The 21,215-nt window shown below is 40.5% G+C and overlaps 2 protein-coding genes across 3 annotated transcripts; one reads left to right on the top strand and one right to left on the bottom strand.

Annotated features, from left to right (window-relative positions):
- Window positions 1–205: 205 nt before the first annotated feature.
- On the bottom strand, window positions 206–15,017 carry LOC140358717 (zinc finger CCCH domain-containing protein 7B-like). 2 transcript variants are annotated; one of them, XM_072443748.1, is made up of 20 exons: window positions 14,836–15,017; window positions 14,580–14,649; window positions 14,465–14,501; window positions 13,993–14,190; window positions 12,611–12,769; window positions 7,605–7,685; window positions 5,618–5,672; window positions 5,379–5,536; window positions 4,551–5,283; window positions 4,256–4,411; window positions 3,845–4,059; window positions 3,258–3,358; window positions 3,012–3,193; window positions 2,839–2,927; window positions 2,614–2,762; window positions 2,395–2,506; window positions 2,206–2,311; window positions 1,972–2,108; window positions 711–880; window positions 206–646 (listed from the first exon to the last, which is right to left on the bottom strand). In XM_072443748.1, the coding sequence occupies exons 2-20, from the start codon at window positions 14,636–14,638 to the stop codon at window positions 466–468; spliced, it is 3,078 nt and encodes a 1,025-aa protein (XP_072299849.1). In that variant the 5' UTR covers window positions 14,639–14,649; window positions 14,836–15,017; the 3' UTR covers window positions 206–465. The 2 variants fall into 2 exon arrangements, with proteins under 2 accessions (XP_072299849.1, XP_072299848.1); XM_072443747.1 differs by having other exon boundaries at window positions 14,580–14,644; window positions 14,830–15,017.
- Window positions 15,018–15,343: 326 nt separating this feature from the next.
- On the top strand, window positions 15,344–20,750 carry LOC140358718 (ran GTPase-activating protein 1-like). Its single transcript, XM_072443749.1, has 16 exons — window positions 15,344–15,434; window positions 16,471–16,589; window positions 16,655–16,782; window positions 16,875–16,934; window positions 17,023–17,202; window positions 17,291–17,425; window positions 17,515–17,673; window positions 17,746–17,859; window positions 18,030–18,129; window positions 18,221–18,305; window positions 19,128–19,290; window positions 19,392–19,508; window positions 19,585–19,690; window positions 19,783–19,871; window positions 19,951–20,072; window positions 20,385–20,750. The coding sequence occupies exons 1-16, from the start codon at window positions 15,430–15,432 to the stop codon at window positions 20,464–20,466; spliced, it is 1,764 nt and encodes a 587-aa protein (XP_072299850.1). The 5' UTR covers window positions 15,344–15,429; the 3' UTR covers window positions 20,467–20,750.
- The last annotated feature ends 465 nt before the right edge of the window (window positions 20,751–21,215 follow it).

Raw genomic sequence — 21,215 nt, forward strand, 5'->3', positions numbered from 1 at the left:
GGGCGGGATCTAGTAAAGAGAAGCAAAACAACGGCACATTTCGCTCCACGTACTACGACACGTCGCGAGACCTGCAGAACAGCGCCATCTGGTGACGTCATGGTGTTCTGACATGGACAAGAAAAAACGACTTTGAAGCAACTGTCTTTATTGTTTGGGAACATTTAAACTTAAAATGAATGGTAAGATAATTTGAACACACACTTGGAAAGGCAGTAGAAGTGATTGAACAATGTCATTGCTACAAATGACAGAATAAAAAAAAAATAACTTCAGTTTCAGTGTGTAACAAAGCTATTGTTATTCAGTATGTGAAGCAATTATAAAATGTTTGAAGCATACATGATTTTGTCTCAACAAAAATATTGTCAATAACCACCTCATGTGTGCTGATTTCAGAGGCAATAACACAATGTTGTCAGGGACATTGGCAGTGAAACTATTTCAGATGATTACATCTGAGGTTCAATCCTGCAGAAGAAAGTTATACTTTCCAAAGTCAGATTCATCGGGCATTATGAGCATGTCCTCCCTTGCTCTAGCTAGTTTACGTCTGAGGAAATCTCTTCTCTCAATCCACTCCTGAAGCTCCTCTGGACTGTGGGCATAGTCACAGCTCATGCCATCAGGACAGTCATCACCCAGCCTGGAAAACATATACAGGTACATATAAAAGTGACTTTGGCAGTTTGAATTATATTAAGTCTTACTTAGGGCAGAGTTCAAAGCATGTTGATGGGAATCTGTAGTTCCATGTCAAGGCCTTGTCTTCTTCATCACAACTGAACAGACGATCTTTGTGCTTTTCACTGGAGATATGCTTCTGCCACTGCCTTTCACTGTTGCTATGTCTACCACAAAGTCTGCAGTGAAAGCCATCCTAAACCAACAATACAATACACCATTATATTTGATTACTTCTTTTTAACATGCAAATGCCACAGAATACAGGTGAAGCAGTAGAATTCATTATATATTTAGGTATTTATTCAATATCAATATTTCATGAACCTGTGTAACACCGTTTATGTTACACTTTGCATGCATTTTGCTTACGTTTATAATTTAATATTATTGTGCATCGATTAAGTTGCCTCATAGCGCCAAAGCACACTCGTAGTTTGTGAATTTTATTCACCCACAATGGAAACAACGCTTTTTCCTATTTCTTCACTTTGTGGTTTGTAAACCAATTATCCAATCAGAAAACAGAAAAGTTTTATTTGTTGAGCAGTTTCAAGTGGTCGTTAGAGCTCAATGCAAAACAAACCTGCCCTGTCCATACATACAGTGGTGTGTGTAGATAAAACTTCCCTTCTTAAAAACAGTAATGTTGAACCACTAATGTACCGATTATGACCAAATACACTGTGGGTGATGAACATTTGTGACTGTGGCATTAGAGGGAGGCTGTTGTTTACCCACTGGCCACTAGGTATGCATTTTACAGTTACAGTACGGTCATTTTTTGCTATGTTTAAGTCATTAACAAATTTAAGTAATTAAAAAGTTTACATATAATTTACCGGTATGTTAATAGATTTTGGCCCAAGCACAGACTCGTGACAGTACAAATAGACAGTACAAATATTAAAAGTAGGGCTACAACAAGTTAATCAATTAATCGCAACTAGTCGATTATAGAAACATTTGTCGACTAATCAAATAATCATTAACTGGTCAACACACAAAACATGCCATGATCTGAGAAGAGATTTCATTAAAATACCATTTTTTCTGTAAATAATCTCCACCAGGATGTCCTAAATTCAGTTCTATCCAGGTAAAATCTAGTAAAAATCTCATTTACTGGCCTTTCGCGATCTAAACTCATCGGTTAATCGATATAATAATTGCTAGATTAATCAATTACCAAAATAATTGTTAGTTGCCCTATAAAACTGGTATTCTTCCACCTTCACAAGCAGCTTTCTGTTGTTCATTAGCTACAGATGAGAGTATTGTACAAACCATTGGCTCAGCGTAGTCCGTGGGCATCACGATGCACTTCTCTTCTGGAGACGGCTGGGACACAACAGGCTCCTCATTTTGGTGGCTCAGAGTGCTCAATTGTAACCACATGTCATAAAGGTTTTGCATGTCCACTACTGCAAATGCAATAAGTTAGTTCATTGTGTTGTATTCCAATGTTTACGAGTCTCTCAATATAATATGTACAAGAAAATGTTTTGCAAGTTTACTTACATTTATTATCCTTCATATAGGTCCACATATCCTTCTCTTCTTGACTGTGCGCAAATGTACAGTTCCCAACGTTACATCTTCCTCTGTCCAAAATTCTATGGCATATCTATAATATAAAAGATTTCAGACCAGAAATCGCCAACCAAGACAATTACTGTTAATGCTGCATAAATAAAAAAGCACAAGTACATCATAGTGCAATGGGAAATGCTTGCAATGCGGGAGTGTTCGGACCATAACCCATTTACTCTTCTCCCTCTCCAAGGATTTCACCAGCAATATTCTTTTGTCTTTAGTCCACCTGTAGACAGCAACCCAAGCAGATATGCAACAGACTATATAGAATAATATTTCCAAATGGCCATGTTCTTGGCATGTATTGTGTGTCATCATGTTAATTGTACTCACATGTGTTTAGCTTTAGCTGAGCAATACTTCAGAGCCTTATCTGGATCGCTTGAGACTCCATCTCGCCAGCAATGACCACAGACGAACCTCATCCTCATATTGAGATGGTCCTTAGGTCTTCCTCCTTTTGGCTTAGCCGGACCCAAAGGCTGCGGCAACAGTTGAAATAAGACATGGCAAAGATTGAAAATAAGCAGACAATTACATTCCCTCGAAGTGACTTACTTTGATGCTTTGTTGTTGGTTGCTTGCATTTTTGTTTAGTTTTTCATGGTAATTGGTGGATACTTTCACTATCTCCTCTGGTGTGGTACCTATACAAATATAACAATACATTACACCAATACTTTCAACCCAGGCTTTTGAAATATGCATCGTTTTGAAAGATTTTAAAGGACCAGTCGCTCTCTGTAGTTTCCATGTTTTGAGTTCGACGTCAGAGTGAGCAAACATGCACGCATCACCCAACTGACACCCATATCTGATGCAGTGGCGACAAAGGTCCAGCTGGCACAGCAGGTGCAGGGTGCGGACCTTCCTGTACCTCACTGTGATGTTCTTCATCATAAATGCCAAGCACCTATTGCACAACGAATGTTTAAAAAAAACTGTAATAAATAAGAAACAATGCAAAACATGCTTACTTATTGCCATCAAACAGGTGTCTAACATCCATGTTGGAGCAGATAGTGTCATCCTCTCTGCTGCGCCTACTTATTATAGTAGGTTTACAGTCGAAGCATGCCTACAGACAAATGAAAATACATGTATGCATTATACACTTCCTGTCCAAACCGTCACATGCTTTAATATTTAGATGGACCGCCTTTAGCTTTGATTACAGCATGCATTAGCTGTAGCATTGTTTCACTGAGCTTTTGCAATGATTTATTTCATTCCAGTTACATGACTTTTTCATCAAGCTCTTGCATTGATGATGGGAGAGGATGACGACTGCACCTTTAAGATCTGCAGTAGATTAGTTTCTGCTTCTCGATGCCAGTGATTTGACCTTTCTCAAACAGACATCTTTTCCATGATCATTTCAGAAATGAGAAAAACTCACTGCATCAGTTGGGTTTAAATACCATTCTGACCTGCTCACCTGCCCAATTTGACACTATAGGTTGCATTATTCATGTTCAAGAATTTGATGATAAGCAGGGCCCTGGATTTTTTGTTATTGCCCAGATGTTTAGTTAGAGATAAGTTTAAAAAAGTATGTCCGTACCCCACAGAGAAATATAAACATGCCCTTGTTTTCTTGAAGAATCTGTATGACGCCATTGACAGGATCTTGCTTCATAGCTGGATTTTCAGACAGTAGTTTACGGTTAAATCTCCCTTTCCTCTCCTCGGTCCAAACATCAATCTCAATCTGGTAAAAGGCGAATGTGCAATCCTCTCCATATTTACATAAACCGAGTTCTCCAGATTTCAGTAGGTCTGTACAAAAACATCAGAATTAAGGACCTTCAGATAATTGTCCAAATATAATAAAAAGTCAAACATTATGGTGAATGCAGCCGCTCCCAAATGCTGAGTCAGTGTTAGAAAGTTAAAACATGAAGTTGTACAGAGTGCACATAAAATATATATCACAGTTTAAACCTTCTAATACTATATTTAAATATGTTCTTACCTCTGCAAAGTACAAATGGCCCAGTAAAAGATGTCCACGAAGGGATGGGTCGAACTCTTGTCCATTGTCCATTGTCCTTTTCTCTGCCTAGTAAAATGTCTTTCCTGCAGCTGTGCACAAGCTCAGGCTTGTGAACAAAAGTATAAATCCCTTTTCCTGGTGATGAGGGAGAAATCAATGGTTAGGACTGTTAAGCACAACTCAAATTGGTCTGTGCATGCTGTTGTGCACTGCCCATTTTTCAATTTTCGCAGCCCAGGCCATTCTGTACATGAGATAAGTCATCACAACATACCTGTTCGAGGGTAACATGTCGAGCATGCCAGCATAAACTCGTGGGTCAGGGTCAAGGCATTTGACCCTTTGGCTGGTGAAAGCTTGTTTCTTTCCTTTATTGAAGTCTTGAAAGGGGCAGGGCTGAAACCAGATTCTCCCAAAGATGCACTTAAGTCAGTTGTCCTCTTTAAATTAGCATTTAATTTGAAATCAGAGAGCGAGTCCAAACTGGCTTCCAACGTTGCCGTCACAGTTTCGGTTGAGGGGAATGTGTCGAGCGCATCAAGAGAATCATGGCAATCAATAGTATTTAACCCCTTTTCGTGGCTGAAACCATTTGTCGCAAGCTTATGGGGCATTTTCAAAACTTCCTTAATATATTTTTCTATGGAATTATTTGTTATAGCTATTTTTTCAGCATTGCTCTTTGAAGGCAGCAGGTCGTCTAATGGGTCAAGATCATCCAGGGAGTTTTGGGTCATTGCTGGTGCAGCATTTGAAGCTGGACCAGCAAATAAAATTGAAGCGGGGTCAAAGGCACATAAATTATCTGAAGTGGAAACGTCATCAAGAGCATCCAATGTGGGGACAATACTGCCACTGCCAGCAATGGAGTCCAGGCAGTTAAGCTGGCTGTTGGTGGAAGTGAAGAAGGCCGGGGGCAGCTGTGGTGTTGGGGCAGGGAGCACAGAGGGTTTCTGAAGTTTTAAAGTGGACTCAAGGCTGGGGGCAGTGAATGCCTGGAGATGGCTCTGTAAAATATCAAGAGGAAGACAACAGATACAGTCAAATGATGAGCCTCCGAATAGTCTAAATTCAAAATTATGAATGATTATATGTTTTCCACCTCAATTGGCTCCAGCTCATTTGGGAAGGTGTCTAGTAAACTGTCCAACTCATCTCCCATCAAGTCAGAGTCATCAGGTCCTTCTGGCACAGAGGAAAGTGCCATTTCAGAAGAGCCCTGAGCTGTGGGTGGAGTTTGCGCTTGGGTGGAGATGTTTTCTGGCAATATGACAGTCGATTATATACAGTCAGTCTTTACTCAATTTAGAGCCTTGAACCAGTTATTTGATTTATTCATACCTTGTGTGATTGCGGCCAGTGGACACGTACCATTTCCAGTAGAATCTGTGCACATCTTAATCATAATGAAAAAAGGTAAATTCTTCAATTAATGAAGCAGAAATAAGGTGCATTACAACACAGACCCTTTCCTTTCTTTAAAAGATGGTTTGACCTGTAGGCTTTATTAGACAAGAGAGGACAGTTTGAAATGGGGGATGAGAGAGGGGAGGACATGTAGTACATTGTCGAAGTCTAGAACTGAACTCGCGATACTGCGGCTGGCAGCACCTGGAGCCTGGCATACGTGCGCTGTGCCTTAACCACTCCACCACCGGGCAGCGCAACTTAGACCCTTTCCACACAGCGACAAGTTGAGGTGTGTATGTTAAGATTTTTATCATAGTGTTGGGAGAAAAAAATAAAAAAAGTTGATGGTACGAGGTCCATGTGTTGAGATTTCAAAATGCTATTTCAGCCTTTTGCGTTTCCAAGTACATTTTTTAAACAATAACGTTACAGTCCTGATGTATGCTCTGCATGATCTACTGACCTTGTTTCTAAGTTACCGTAACTGCAAAATTGTCTGTTCATCTACTCCCAGTGTGTGCAACAGGTGAAAGAGTTTTATATCACTATATGTACTGCCCAGAGCCCATTGTGCACTCCCTCCAATAACCCTGTTGTAATCTCCCACCTCCTGGTAGCTCTTTTCCATCTCCTTGTGCAACACCTCAGTGACCATGTGGTCCATGTGTGACACCATCTCCTACAGCTGGAGACATGTCTTCTCCAGCTCCCCTTGATTCTTCCTGTAAGGTCCAAATAGCCTCTTCTAGACCTCAAGGTGATCATCACGAGCCTGATCCTCATCACACATATCTGTGGTTATCAGATGCAGGATTTCATACACGCGCCTGGCTTGTTTCTTGTTGATCTTCAGCTTGTCCCAAGCCTCTGTGAGCATCTTCTGAAAAGGCAAGCTGTAGTTTGTGCTGGCCAAACTTTGCCAGATGGGTCTTGATGTGATGTACTTGTGAAGAAGTGTGCCAAATGGCTTAAAGTTAGCGTCTTGACAACTTCATCTTACCGTTGGACAATGTTGATGGTGAAACCAGCAGGAATAATCTCCCATAGCCTTCTACAAAATGTAACATCTGTAACTTTGAAGGGAGTATGCATGTTACCAGCACTATAATAGAGCTGGATTTGAAGCCGTTTGTATCCAAAAGCATCCTCATCATCTGCTGGTGGCTGTACCACTCAGTGTGGAATATTGTGCCATCATCTTCGATATCTTCAAGAAATTGGACCATTTTAAACATACTTCATTTGTGTCTCTCTTGAATTCTGCCTATTTCTTCTCCATAGCTTTAATTCCTGTTTCCTGTTCCATGTACAGAAGCATTATCCCAAAAGACGAGCGGTGGCACATTTCCTCATGTTTGTCTCTCAATATCTTCTGCTAGGGCTGGGCAATGACACAAATGTATATCTAGACATCAGATATGCCATATATATTTAGATTAATATCATTTCCCAAGCCTAGGCTGCGGACTAGAAGGCACAAATGTTAATCTGCATAGAAGGAGCAGATACGGTGAAGGTGGAGACAAGGGAAGAGAGAGGGGAAACCAAGCTTTACTATACACATTAAATCATCTCTGTATTTCTATCTAGGAATCTAAATTATATTGGTACATCTTAAAGATACACATGTTGTTCAATCACATTTACTGCCATGTTATGGTTCCTGCTAAAACGTTAACATTGTCATGTTTACTGAAATAATAATTTTGTCTTTATGTGGATTTAGCCAGTTTGTCCAGGTGTCAATTATTGACTTATTTATTATTTTTTAATTGACAGGGTCTATAGGTTTGTGACGCTTTATAAGTAATTAATTATGTACGCAATTATTTTGAGAAACAAGGCACTAAGTGGGTCAAGTTCATATTCTTCAGCTTTTCTTTTGTTGTGTCCCTGTTTCATAATCATAAGGTCTCACCTTTGTGCCGACATAGGGTTTACGGATCTTCAGTCCCAGTTGAATGGCCAACTCCTGAGCGAGCTCAATCACTTGATTGTCCTGAAATACATCACATTTTAAAGAAGAAAAATCTGTATACAAGTTAGACAAATTCAAACACAGAACAATAAAATCTTCAAAAGTAAATCTCAATCAGATTGAGAATTATTTTTTGGATGAAAATCGAAACGTCTTGTTTTTCATAAACAATGTCGAGGTGACAACAACTGAATATTTTTCAACAATAAAATGTCCAATTGGAGACTTGTACTTAGTTGAATCCAGGTAGCAACTTTTATGTTTTGGATAGGCAGTGTGTGTGCGTGTGTATAATACACAGTATATTAGACATATCCATGTTTCAGTCAGGTGACTTATTTGGCCACATGCTGTTGTCGATCTCCGCTGTTATATAATTATGAAAGACAGTGTATAAAACTGAAAACGAAAAGGGTTGAGGAATAAGTCAGAAGTTATGGACTTTGATCCTTATCTACAGCGGCGAGTGACTGACACTTAAAAGCAGATTTATTTCTAAGCTTCCTCGTCCACGCGCCCTCTGCACCGGACAAGCCCCCAAAGCTTTCAAGAGCACTTTGTGATCTTAAAATGTAACAGCCAGAAAGTAATAACACAATCATTTGTAAACTAGCATTATATATCTGCTAAGTACCAGAAACAAAGAGCTCAGAGCTCGGTCTGGAGTGATTTCTGTAAATCCTCTGGTCCCTCCTGATGACAGTAATTACATTTACGTCACAAAGGCGCCGGTCCAGCTGGCAGCCCGGTGTAAACGCTCCGCTCTTTTCTCACACTTTTTTCACACTTATTGTGCTTTATCTTTTGTATTTTGTAAAAAAAAATTCTACTTTACTTGTACAATAGGGAACAACACGTGCTGGAATCGCTTTAATTTAACTTGTTTTTGACTTTGTTCGGCTGGATTATTGAGTGTTTTTGTCGTGATGTGCGCTAGCTCTGAGCTAGCCCCCGGCCCCCCGCGCCCTCCGGCCGTCCTGACGTACAGTATGCCGACAACATATACGTATGTTGACAACAGCAGCGCGAAGCGCTACATTCCTCCAAAAACCCTCCTGGCATCGTCCCGTACGCGAGAATCCATGCCGCAGGCATGGGCCATGCTTGTATCTGCTCAAATCAATGGAAGTCTATGGGGAGTGGGCGGGGCATCCCGACGGAATGGGGAGTGACGAGCGCGTAAGCGCTCGTAATGATGATTCCACCCCATGGCGGCATCGGGAAGGCTTAGAGCTTTCAAACGATGTATAATTTGTTGTTATAGTGGAAACGGCTATATTGTTTTTGCTAAAAATATTATTATTATTATTTTTCTTGTTCTTCATCGCTTTGAACTCTAATTTGACCCCCTGAACATGCTCAAAAACTCACCAAACTTTGCCCAAAATTCAGAATCGGCGAAAAATTTTGTTTTTTCTGGGCCATTTTTTTTTCCGTTAAAAAATGGCGCGACAGCGCCACCGACAAAAGTCAAAATACATTGCGCCTATGGGAGACGCCCCGAGGTCAACTTTGTCGTAGAGCTACGAAATTCGGAACACACATTCTTCTCGTGAGGACAAAAAAAAAATATTAATGTGGCCACGCCCCCAGATTTACCCTATGGCCGCCATCTTCCATTGAAAATGAAAACACGCTGTGTTAGCCATTTTGTTCACGTCAAACTTTGACGAACTCCTCCTAGGGCGTTTTGCCCACCGACTTCAAAATCGGCGGACGTCCTCTGGACAAGTGGGGCATCTAAAGTTATCCAATTTTTTGAGATACCTTTTACGGTCTGTGTGCGGCGCAGCCGCAAAGTTGGACAACTTATTTTGGAATATTGCAGATCTAAAAATTGCTCCCATTTGATCAAAACAAGTCCGATTAGGACCAAATTTGAATCAGTTGTTAAACTTTCTAGTTTGGACCAGTTTAGGCTGACAAAATTGAAATGGCCGCGATAGCGCCCCCTACAGAGTGACCTTTAAATTAACATTGAAGGTCAAAAATTAGTTTTACCAAAATTGTCTAAACTTTACCCAAAATTCTATTTTGCCATCCCGATCAAAAAAGCCAATCAGACAAATGCCTTAATTTTTACGGCGTAGTCGTAGCGATGACAGAAACATCCCATGTTATCCCTATGGGAAAACCACAAAATCTCTCAAATTACCACATTTTTATGTTTTACACTTTAACAAACTCCTCCTAGTGCGTTTTGCCCACCAACCTCAAAATCGGTTTACGTCCTCTAGACAAGTGGTGCATCTAAAGTTATCCAAATTTTAAGGATAGCTTTTACGGTCTCTGTGCAACGGAGCCGCAAACGTTTCCCAGAATTCTGACTATTTGGCCTTCAGAGTAGCCTATAAACAATAGAGTTTTTCCAAATGACATGACATTTTGCACAAAATTCTCAATTGCCATCCCCAAAATAAAAGTATGAGAGCCAAAGTCATATTTTGTACAGCGTAGCCGTAGCGATGACAGAAACATCCCATGTTATCCCTATGGGGAAACCGCAAAATCTCTAAAATGACCACATTTTTACACTTCACACTTTAAGAAACTCATCCTAGGGCTAAAGCCCGATCAAGTTGATATTTGGGGAGAATCATCTACACAAGCGGGGCATCAAAAGTTATCCATATTTTGATTTTAAGTACTAGGGTCTCTGTGCGGTAGAGCCGCAGATATATGTCACAAATGGGAAAAACGCCAAATCCTTGAAATGTTCACATTTACGCTTCACACTTTAATGAACTCCTCTGTGAGCAATAGCTCGATCAAGCTCATATTTTGGGAAAATAATCTACACAAGCGGAGCATCAAAAGTTATCCATATTTTTATTCCAAGTGTCACAGTCTCTGTGCGCTGGAGCTGCACATTTGACCGACATTTGTGTTCATTTGCACTGGTTAAGCACAGCATTGTACATGTCCAATGTGTCGCTGTCTTAGTTCTTAGACAATTGCGTTAGCGCCATCTCTGTAAAATGCAGAGAGCAGAGTCGGAAGGCCGGCGGCCCGCGAGGGCCGTTGGATGCCGCTTGCGGCTTTAATTCAACTTGTTTTGACTTTGTTCGGCTGGATTGAGTGTTTTCGTGTCATCGCGATGTGCCCTGGCTCCGAGCCCCCCTGGCCGGCGCCGTACCGCGTTTACACAAAGGAGGAACTCATGAAACTGCGGAGAACAGTCGTCTTACCCGGAGATCGTCACGTTATCCCGGCGGACATCCTAAGATTTTTATAAGAGATCTTCTACTGGGAGTGTTTTTCAAACTTCCTATAAGTTATTTGTTCTTTTCTTCTGTATCTATCTCTGTATCTACCTGCGTTGCATCAATGGAATTTCCCCATGTGGGACAATAAAGGATTATCTTATCTTATCTTTGGTGACAAATGGGGTCTTTTTGTTGGCACTGCCCACATCCTCAAGATGGCAGTAGCAACGAGGGTGTAACATCACTTCAGACCCATGAACATGCACGCATGCCGGGCTTTTCTGGCTGTGCCACCATACATCAAGCCTGGCTCCAGTGTGGGGCCCCAGTAACACCATTTCGTGCTATGTACCTGGATCTCATGGAAGGGTTTGGGATCGGGATTCAAAATAATAATAATACCTATCAATTTTGCACACTAAGGATTCAATTGTAGGCATCTGGATATTGTTTTGAAAATCAAACAATCCTATCGTTTGCTGACAGCAGCTCCCTCATCACGGATGAGTATCTGATCACATGACTGGCGGTCTGTACTGTTGGCTGATCAAGCCTCAAAAGGCTGTTGTAGACAGCCGCTACTGGGCCGTCTGCCCAATACAGAGCTGTTAGGTTAATAAATTACATCAGTTTCAGGTCAAACTTAAGACGGTGTCAATAGATGATGAAGACTCACAGTGGCATAGGGGTTAGGGTTACACATCTGTTCTCTGACCAGTTCAATTCAGATTAAAATTAATTGAATCTTGATTTTCAAAAGTTGAGATTACTACACTTGGATCTTTTTCTACACACTCCTAGACAAATGACCCACTCATAACTACTGTAACTATGGAGATATATGTCAATGGGAACTATCAGCCATATGACCATGTAATCCTGCACTGAACCTTTCAAACCTTCACTACCATCAGCAGATGGCTTTAGCTTTAGCAGAGTTAGTGTTTATTTTGTCGATGTCTAGAACAAAAAGGCTATAATTTGCAGTGGCTATAACATTTAACACTTGAGAACATATTTGTTTGCTACATACACGCGGCCCAATTTCCTGAAATTGTTTAGTTACATTTTAAATCTTATTACTTGTAGTCGTAGGAGATGTATAGTGATCTTAAAGGTGGTATGGACGATTTTTTTCAGCAATTTTTTTTATCATATTTCCTCGTGGCGTGGATGAATCATTTGTCCTGCCACGTATCAATCATAAAACGCACCTATCGCTCACCTGCAGCCGCGTCAGGCTCGTCCCCACGTTTCCGCGTGCCTAAGCGCATGGATCTATCATAATATAGTTCCCTCAGTGTACGGGGCAAAATGAAGACGGAGAAAGGCAGTTCGAGCTGACGCAGAAGTGGACAGAAATCTACGGGAGACGAGAGATGCGATGCGCTCCGTTGCGCTAATAAACAAACGCACGTGTGTGTTGTATCAGTCCACACGGGGGAGTGCGCATGCGCACTTCCACCTGCGTTCTCAAATCGCCGAAAAATCGTCCATACCGCCTTTAACTAGTTTCTATTATACCTTTTGGCATAGACACTAGTCAAATTTCACTTTTACAGGTTTACATGCAGTTTACAGAGATCCATATTGTTCATATCTCCTCCTACTACACACATCCATAAAATAATAGGTCTGATATAAGGAGCAAAAACATTCTGAAAAAGTATATTCAACACAACTTCCTGCAAAGATATAATAGGGTTAGCTACCAATTCAAATAACAAAATGTGTGTTTACCATGCGATTGATGAGCAGACAGTCGGTGGTGCAGCTGTAGGCCTCCCTGTACCTCCCCAGCTCTCTCAGGCAGAGGGCCTTTCTAAACAGAGCTCGCCGGCTTTCTTTACACATGGAGAGAGCCTTGTCACAGTCCTCTACACCTCGCTCATATTCCCCCTGAATCATGACAACAGAACATTTGGAGGTTAGCCTGAAGAAGAGCCAATTCTGGTGAAAGTAAATTCCATCATATATTTCTTTGTGGTTGGCTAAGGAGACAATGGTCGTCTTACATACATTTATTGTGTGTTTGACAGAGTATTTATATTACAGTATATCGGGATATTTATAATTGTTATATGTATATACAACAATTACAAATATAAAAATTTTTTCTTATGTGGCCATTTCCTTTTGTTTTTAGTGCATCACCATGGTAAATAAATTATGTCACTGGGTACCTTGTGACATAGGATAGTACTCAGTTATTCAATTTGTTTGTCCTTCGCATTACATTCATTAAACATATCAATTTGACAATTCTTGAGTTATTTTTTAGACCATTACTTTGTACTTGAGTAACATTATTTTTAAGTAACGTTACTCTTACTCGAGTACAATTTATGGCTACTTCTGGACAGAGACATTCACTGTGATGAGTCTTTGCCTTTGCCCTACTTTGTCAGGCTGCCGGCTTCTCTGTCATCATTCCATATAAGTTTCTCTCTTGGCTCCAGTTATGCAAGGACAAATATTTAAGGAGTATTTGCATGAATTCATATAATTTCACTTCTGTATAGAACCGCTTGTTAGGGGCCACCCTTCAGCTGTACAAATTCCCAATTTCCAAGTATGAAAACAAAATGGTGCAACTCTAGGTTTAACACCAGCTCAATATCCTTACACTTGTCTACCTCCATGATGATAAGTGGCATTTTCATGTGTAATTGAATAAATATGATGGATTTAAGTTAAGTACCAAACTGAAACATTCCACGCAAAGCAATATATTCATGGAGACAAGCAAATGGTAAACAATTAGATTCTGATGTTCCAGCATTGTAAACAAATTTACAAAGTATTAATAATCATAATGATAATCATCATCATCCAGATTTTGCATTTGAATTACTTTCTCTATAACATCTGTATCTCAAAAACGGTAGGAAAAAAACATTTCTCAGGTTGACAACAGAAAGTGAAACTTAATTTAACATTTTGAGAAAGTCACAATAGAAACTAGACTCAGTCAGATCTTTTCAGATGTGCCGTAGACACAACACATTCAGTATAAATGAGGGATTAGCTTTAGCCTAATCTATGTTTGTCCAGTCTGCCTTGAACAAAGTATAACTTCAGGGGTATCTTAAAGAACAGCGTGATAAATGACTGTGTCTCACCATACTATAATATGCAGCAGCACGGTTCACATATAAGCTCTCCACTAGTACTTCTGGGATGTGAAGGTCTTCGGCAGTGGCATACTCAGAAACATTCAGACCTTCACTAAACTCCTTTACAGCCTCTTCCCAGGTTCCATCTTTGAACAGTGCGTTTCCTTCCTCCAGGAGGTTGCAGACTAAACCAGTTAAATAATCCTAAGAGAGAACGAGACAGAGAACATTGAAAAACAGAATAAATGACATACTAAAAAAATATATTATTTCATTTTATGATAATAATGGCAAGAGATTACGGTTAATATGTTCTACTACTAACATCTTGTGGTCATAACTAAAGACAAAAACAAACACATGTATTAGAAGTGCTATGTGCTGCCATTCTGGGTACACAGAAGATAATGAAGTTGTAGCTCTTATGAATATCGACAAAAATAACCAAAAGTTAGACTTTTCTGAGAAAAGCTGATACCTGATAGCCTTCAGGGTCGGGATAGGCCAAAGAGGACCTGGGCAAAAGTGCATTATCAGACAAATGGCAAGATTTGATGACAACTTTCAACAATAGAGCAAAAAGGTGTGCATACTGTATAAATTTGAGGGCCCTGTTGATCTCCCCTTTGCGCTTGAGCCTGTCAGGATCCATCTGAGCCTCTTCTGGGGGTGAAAGCATGTCAGTAACACGTGAGCACGAGAAACACAACTTTACACACACACACAACAATTTAACAAATGCTTTACACAAATACTAAGACAAAGGCAAGAAAATAAAACATCACGTGTATTTTGTCGGCATGCTTTTCGTGGAGCTTTGTTATAACGCAAAACTTTAGACACACCTACCTATGATCCAAAAGCGTCAATTGAATCGTGAGAATAAAATTGGTCATTCAACGAAAAAAGTTAGAAAGCAACTGCCTCTGGGCCATTGTTATTAAGCACCAAATAAAGGTGCTTTTTACTGTCGTGGTTCGACGGCCCCGCTTAAGTTTCGTTTCAGAGAAGTTCGCCCAGGCGCTAGCTAGTCACTGATGTTGTTGTGCCCAGCGCACTGCCTGCCAGGCGCTAGCTATGTCAGGCGCTAGCTAGTCACTGGTGTTTATGTGCATGTGTGCCCAGCGCACTGCCTGCCAGGCGCTCTGCTCCTCCCTGGCATGGGTACTTTTAACATACGTCCACGGTAGTAAAATGTTAACAAAACTAGATATTTAGACGATTCATGGATTCATGTATTTTCAATAGAGAACATTTTGCTTTCGAATATTTATTTATTTATAATTATTTATTAAAATATACTTTGCGAGAATGCCTTGTTTGTAGTCTTTTTGGACTACAATTCCCTTGACTTACTTGGTCTGAGGTCCTTGAGCCGTGCTGCTGTATTTGGTTTTGAATGAGCGGGAGGGCCACTCGTGTATATTTCGCTATATTTGCTGTATGAGGTAATGTTGAATAAACTGAACAGATTATTGTTTCGGGTTCTGAACTGTGTTGCGAGGGTTTCAGATAGAAACAAGCCAGCATAAGCATGTGGGTGAAGGGTGCTAAGAGCTAACCCTGTGATCGAGTTTAGCCCAGTGTGGACAGGCCAAATACGCGCACTCATGTGCCGCGGCTAATATTAGCGAGATAAACCCTGAACAAAAAGGTGTCATTAATAGTCCATGACGTTTGTTATTCATTAACGTTTAATAAATATTGAACCCAATACTCACATTTTAATAGTTGGATTAAGGAATGATTTTGATACCCACAGCATTCGGCTCTGTCGCTACAGTGATCGCCATGTGGAGAGAGAGGCTCAAATGTGCAACTTTATTATTACGTTGTCCTGTCATGATCTCGGGATTGTGACATCGCACATCAGTAGCATTTTCATTTTAATGTTAAACCAGAGACTTCAAATGTCAAATGCTAAACTCTGCATTCATACATAAGTATTCTGACTCCATAGAGTTATAAGTTAAGTGTATTCACCTGCGACAAACAGGCGGATTTCTATGGTAACGAACATTTAGCTTTTGGATCAGTGCTGGACATTACTACATGTAGTTGGTAAAATGTTTGGTCACGTAAGAAAACTGCAATCCCATCCAGTCCTTGTGACGTCCTCCCTGCAGTGTTGTTGTTGTTTTATTATGGCGGTTTGTGGCGAGTGTTGCATTACCGCCAGACTTGCAGTGACACAGTGACATTGAAAGGGGGATTACTTTTAGAACTCAGGGCTACTTCCTGTTATTGATTCCTGTTTTATTTTTTCATAATTTCGTCATGATCTGCAACTTCACTTGATGTAAAACTATGTTAAATATTTACCACAGGTTCTATACCACCAAACTAAGTCGTTATAAGTCATAATTAGAAAAAACAAGAGAACCTGTCACAGATTTTAACTCGCAGACAAATACCTATAGATAAGCTTTTTTCCCCCTATTTTTTAAAATGAATTATTAACATCTTCTACTCCTTTCTCCCCAGCGCAACCATGGCGACAGATATTGTTGCACAACTCGCAGACTCTCTGGCCAAGGCTGGAGTCGAGGAAGGAGAACTGAGCTATAAAGGCCAGGGTCGGAAGTTAGATGATGCAAAGTCGGGTATGGCGGTACTATTTATCTTTACAAGTTTGGCTGTGTTGCTCACTGTGAGACATGTTGTGTAGTGGAGGAGATTGTGAAAGAGATCCAGGACTTTGAGGGTTTACGAGCCCTGCGCCTGGAGGGGAACACTTTTGGTGTGGAAGCGGCACAAGCCATTGCCAAAGCTCTGGAAACAAAAAGCACATTTAAGGTTTGTATTAAGGTTTAAGACTTGGCATGTTTTTGTGTGTAAATAATAGTTTAACATAAATTAATTACCACATTCAATATTGTTTCTTTCAGCAATGCTACTGGAGTGACATGTTCACTGGCCGACTCCGTTCTGAGATTCCACCTGCTTTGGTAAAGAGCGGAAAAACTTAAAAAATTGAAATAAAAAAATAAGCTAATGTCTAATTTAATGCTCTGTTTATGTTTTTTGTTTTCACAGAATTCTCTGGGCGATGCGTTGATGTTGGCAGCAGCCAGGCTGACTGTTATAGACCTTAGTGACAATGCCTTTGGACCTGATGGAGTGAAAGGAATTGAAAAGCTGCTCAAGAGTAGTGCCTGTCACACGTTGCAGGAGCTACGATTGAATAATTGTGGAATGGGCATTGGTGGAGGAAAAGTAAATGATTAAAAGTAATTTTTTAAAATACATTTAAAAATATATTTTGTATCTATTAAGAAAGTGCTTCTTGATGATGGTATTTTAGATCTTGGCTGCTTCGTTGATTTATTGCCACAAAACCTCCAGTGCTGAGGGCGGCCCACTCAGCTTGAAGGTGTTTGTCGCAGGTCGCAACCGGTTAGAGAATGATGGTGCAATTGCCCTTGCTCAAGCTTTTCAGGTTCGGGATTTTAACATCCGTTTCTGTTAGTTACTTTTTCCAACATTTAGTTCACTTAACTAAAAGCACGTAACATATTTTCCACTCAGTTAATGGGGAGTTTGGAGGAGATTCACATGCCCCAGAATGGCATTAACCATCCCGGTGTAACAGCCTTGGCTAAAGCTGTGCAGCACAATCCAAATCTACGCATCCTCAATCTAAACGACAACACCTTCACTGACAAAGGAGGCATTGCTATGGCACAGGTAAATGGAGTTTTAACTGATGTTACATTGTGATGTCATATGTTCTTTTGTCAACATGGGACTCTTTCACAGGCTCTCAAACACATAAGCAACATTCAGGTGATAAACTTCGGGGATTGTCTAGTGCGTCCGGCAGGAGCTATTGCAATTGCAGAAACCGTTTCAGAAGGACTTCCAATTCTTAAGGTGAGGAATAATACAGTTAAACTGTTCACTCTTGTTTCTTAATAACATTTCAAAAAGATCACAAGTACATCAAATATTGTACAGAATACTGTTTATTATTATGAAATCTTTTTGGTTGCTAAATGTTTTCATATTTTACTTTAACAGTTTTTTCCCGGTTTATTGAACAGGAACTCAATCTGTCCTTCTGTGAAATCACAGACGAGGCAGCTCTGAAAGTCACACAAGCAGTCAAACACAAAGACACACTGGAGAAACTCGATCTCAATGGTATCTGCGTGTCTGACACAGTTCCATCACCTGTTCTCTTCTCTTATTTATTTTTATTTGGCAATTCTGAGTTTGTGTGTCTGGTTTCAAGGAAACTGCCTCGGAGAAAATGGATGCAAAGCTGTACAGGACGTCATGGAAGAAATGAACATGGGGCGACTTTTAGGATCACTGAGGTATAAAAACTGAAAGACCACTCTACCTCTACTTCTTGAAAAGGTTTGAAGTGGTCTTTCACTATGTTTTTGTGTTCTTTAAGAGTTTAATATTTTTATTGCAGTCACATTTCTATTCACCTGTATGAAATACAATTGGATGCAGAGATAGAAAAGTTTTTTGCCCTCCTGCCCGATCCTGAAGCTGCTCTGACCGCTCTATCCCGTGACGTCCTTGCGGGTCCAGATGGGTCCCCGAGTTTTTTTTTGCTTTGTTTTTAAATACTCTACTACTGACTACCTCTTTGTGCAGAGATAGCCTCTGATAATGTCACCGTTATAATGCATAAGAACTTGAAACTGTTCAGAGGGACAAATGTAGGCTACACCAAACTGCTCGTAGTTGGCTGAGGTCACGCCCTCCACTCAGCACATTAATTCACCAGCATTGCTCTGTTCTACTCACATGGTTCGAAGCCTTGTAGCGTGATAATACATCTACCTGACGCTGGACAGAACTTTTCTCTTCCTTGCGTCTCTTCGCGGCAGCTAGCGCCGTGCAGGCGCATGCACCGCTGTTTTTCACACTGCACACAGAGTCTGACCACTCTGCGCGGGCCTGCTTCCCTGTCAGACCCGAGGTGATTAGGTCTGACTGCCCGCTCCCACCCCATCAAAAACTGCAGAGCATATTATCTGCTGCTGGCCACTTCAGTAGAGGAAAATGGCTAGCTTCATATGTGTTTGTGCCGAGCCTCAAAGGCAGGACAGTGCAGGGTCACTCGTACAGACATGACTCGCAGGATTAACCTTTTATAAGTTTATTTTGTTTTCTCCTCTTAGTGATGATGAAGGTGAGCCTGAAGATGATGACGATGACGAGGAAGATGATGAAGATGACGAAGATGTGGATGAAGAAGAAATTGAGGAAGAAGAAGAGGAGGAGGAAGAGGAGGATGGTGGTGGTGAGGATGAGGATGAGGAGGAGGAGGAAGAAGAAGATAAGGTTAGCTAAAACTCCAAATCTCTTGTATAATACCTAGCAATAAATGACAGATTTTTTTTAACCCTCTGTCCTTGTCCTCTGTCCTTGTCCTCTGTCCATAGTTTTCCACACCGAGCTCCGCCCCAAAGCCTCCAGACGTGTCCTCCTTCCTTAGCTTCCCTTCACCTGATAAACTCCTCAAACTCGGAGACAGAAGGGCCTATCTCATTGAACAGCGGGTAAACTAGGGAGCAGCCTACTGTTACTAGGTTTAATCATAATATACATCATAATATATTCTCATTGTGTTTATAGGTGGATGTGACCGATACTATGAAAACTGCAGAAGCCTTCCTAAAGATCTCTTCTGTTTACAAGGACGACAATCAGGAAGTGAAGGATGCTGTTTTGGATAGTATTGGTAAGACCGTTGGCAACAGTCCATGTAGAATTGTCTTTTTACAGTTGCTGATTGTACTGGCTGCACCAACATAAATGCTCTTCTGCTTACAGATGCTCTTCTTAAGAAAGCTTATTCCACGCCTTCCTTCCAGGGATTCAGCTTTGTATCATCTCTGTTAATTCTGTTTGGACTGATCAAGGTATCAGCCTAATTTCACACAAAACATTTATATCTGATAGTTTGTGCTTTTAACTCACTTGTGCTTTTGTCTCCTTAAGAGCGAGGACAAAGTCAAGCCCGTTGTTGTGGTTCCAGGACACCTTCAAACCTTAGAACATGTTGTTCAACAAGATTACTTCCCAAAAGAAAATGTAGCGGTGCTTGAGGCCTTCATGTCCCGGTAAGGACGTGAATCAACAGAAAGCGCTCAGGTATAACATTATCTTTGTTGTGCCACCTGTATTACTGGTATGTATAGCTAGTATTAGTTGTAAGGTTGCTCACCCACAAGTCTTTTCTGAAGAGCGACCTCGTCTCTGCACTTAGGATAGTGTCCAATCATTTCAACTGCTAGATCTTTTCTATAAAGGTTTCCTGTTTGCACTGTACATTGAAATGTTATAGAGGACCCCAATTAATCCAACCTCGGCTATGCAAAGTTAACTTGGGTGACTGATTGTACACTAAATATATTTGTGTTGGTCAATTTTAGAAACGACAAAGCTCTGGACTCGTGTGGGAATGCTAGAACTCTCCTTCAGTCAACTCTGCACAGTTTGAAGTCTCCGAGCTGAGGACAGACACACATTGACTTTGATGAACTGCGATAGTGAGCATTTGTTTGGAAAGAAGAAACACGCTTCAAGTTTCAACATGGATGTCATGATTGTTAAATGATGTTGTCAACTTTTTACTCCTCTGTATTCTGGAGACGTCTGGCTGCATTTACAGTGAAGTGTTCTATTTACCTTTTCTATCATTGTTAATTATACACAACAAACATTTATGTAAAATATATTAAAGTAGTAGGGCATTGTATTATATTATGATGAAAAGGAAGGATGAAATTGTTTACAAAATAATAAGAAATGATCTCGTTTATAATAAAGTGATTTCTCTTTTTTCATTGATTTGATATATTTTGAATAAGAAATTCACCAATCCAACACTTTATTGCTTAATCAGTAAATACAAGAAAGCTTTTGGCTTTGGACCAATCAATGAATGTGCCAAAAACATTTGCACTGGTCACTGATGCTGAATGCCTCATAATGCATGTACTAGGGTTTTTTTTAATATGCAGCGCAGCTTTACTGCTATAAAAAGGTTTTTGTTCTGCTCTGTCGTTCACTGTCTCAAACAGAAAATGTAAAGCTGAGGTGTTAATTTGCAGTGAGAGCGGTAGAGTCAGGGGTCACTGGAGAAGAATGTATCAAAGCCTTGTTTGTGGCTTCAGGACCTCAGTATTGGTGGAGGCACTTGGAGGAAACGGTTGCAGAGAACTGGATCTGGCTTTTACAGAGTCTAATATCTAATGTCACAA

This window comes from Eucyclogobius newberryi, unplaced genomic scaffold (assembly GCF_026437365.1).
Source record: "Eucyclogobius newberryi isolate DKJ021-1_F unplaced genomic scaffold, fEucNew1.0.hap1 SCAF_13, whole genome shotgun sequence".
Taxonomy (NCBI): domain Eukaryota; kingdom Metazoa; phylum Chordata; class Actinopteri; order Gobiiformes; family Gobiidae; genus Eucyclogobius; species Eucyclogobius newberryi.

Coding starts and splice junctions, on each gene's coding strand:
- LOC140358718 (XM_072443749.1), top strand. Junction 16,783..16,874: donor AAACAAAAAGCACATTTAAG/GTTTGTATTAAG, acceptor TGTTTCTTTCAG/CAATGCTACTGGAGTGACAT. Junction 20,073..20,384: donor CTTGAGGCCTTCATGTCCCG/GTAAGGACGTGA, acceptor GGTCAATTTTAG/AAACGACAAAGCTCTGGACT.
- LOC140358717 (XM_072443748.1), bottom strand. CDS start 14,638: ATGGATCCTGACAGGCTCAAGCGCAAAGGGGAGATCAACAGGGCCCTC. Junction 5,284..5,378: donor ATGAGCTGGAGCCAATTGAG/GTGGAAAACATA, acceptor GATATTTTACAG/AGCCATCTCCAGGCATTCAC. Junction 3,194..3,257: donor CACCTGTTTGATGGCAATAA/GTAAGCATGTTT, acceptor GTTGTGCAATAG/GTGCTTGGCATTTATGATGA.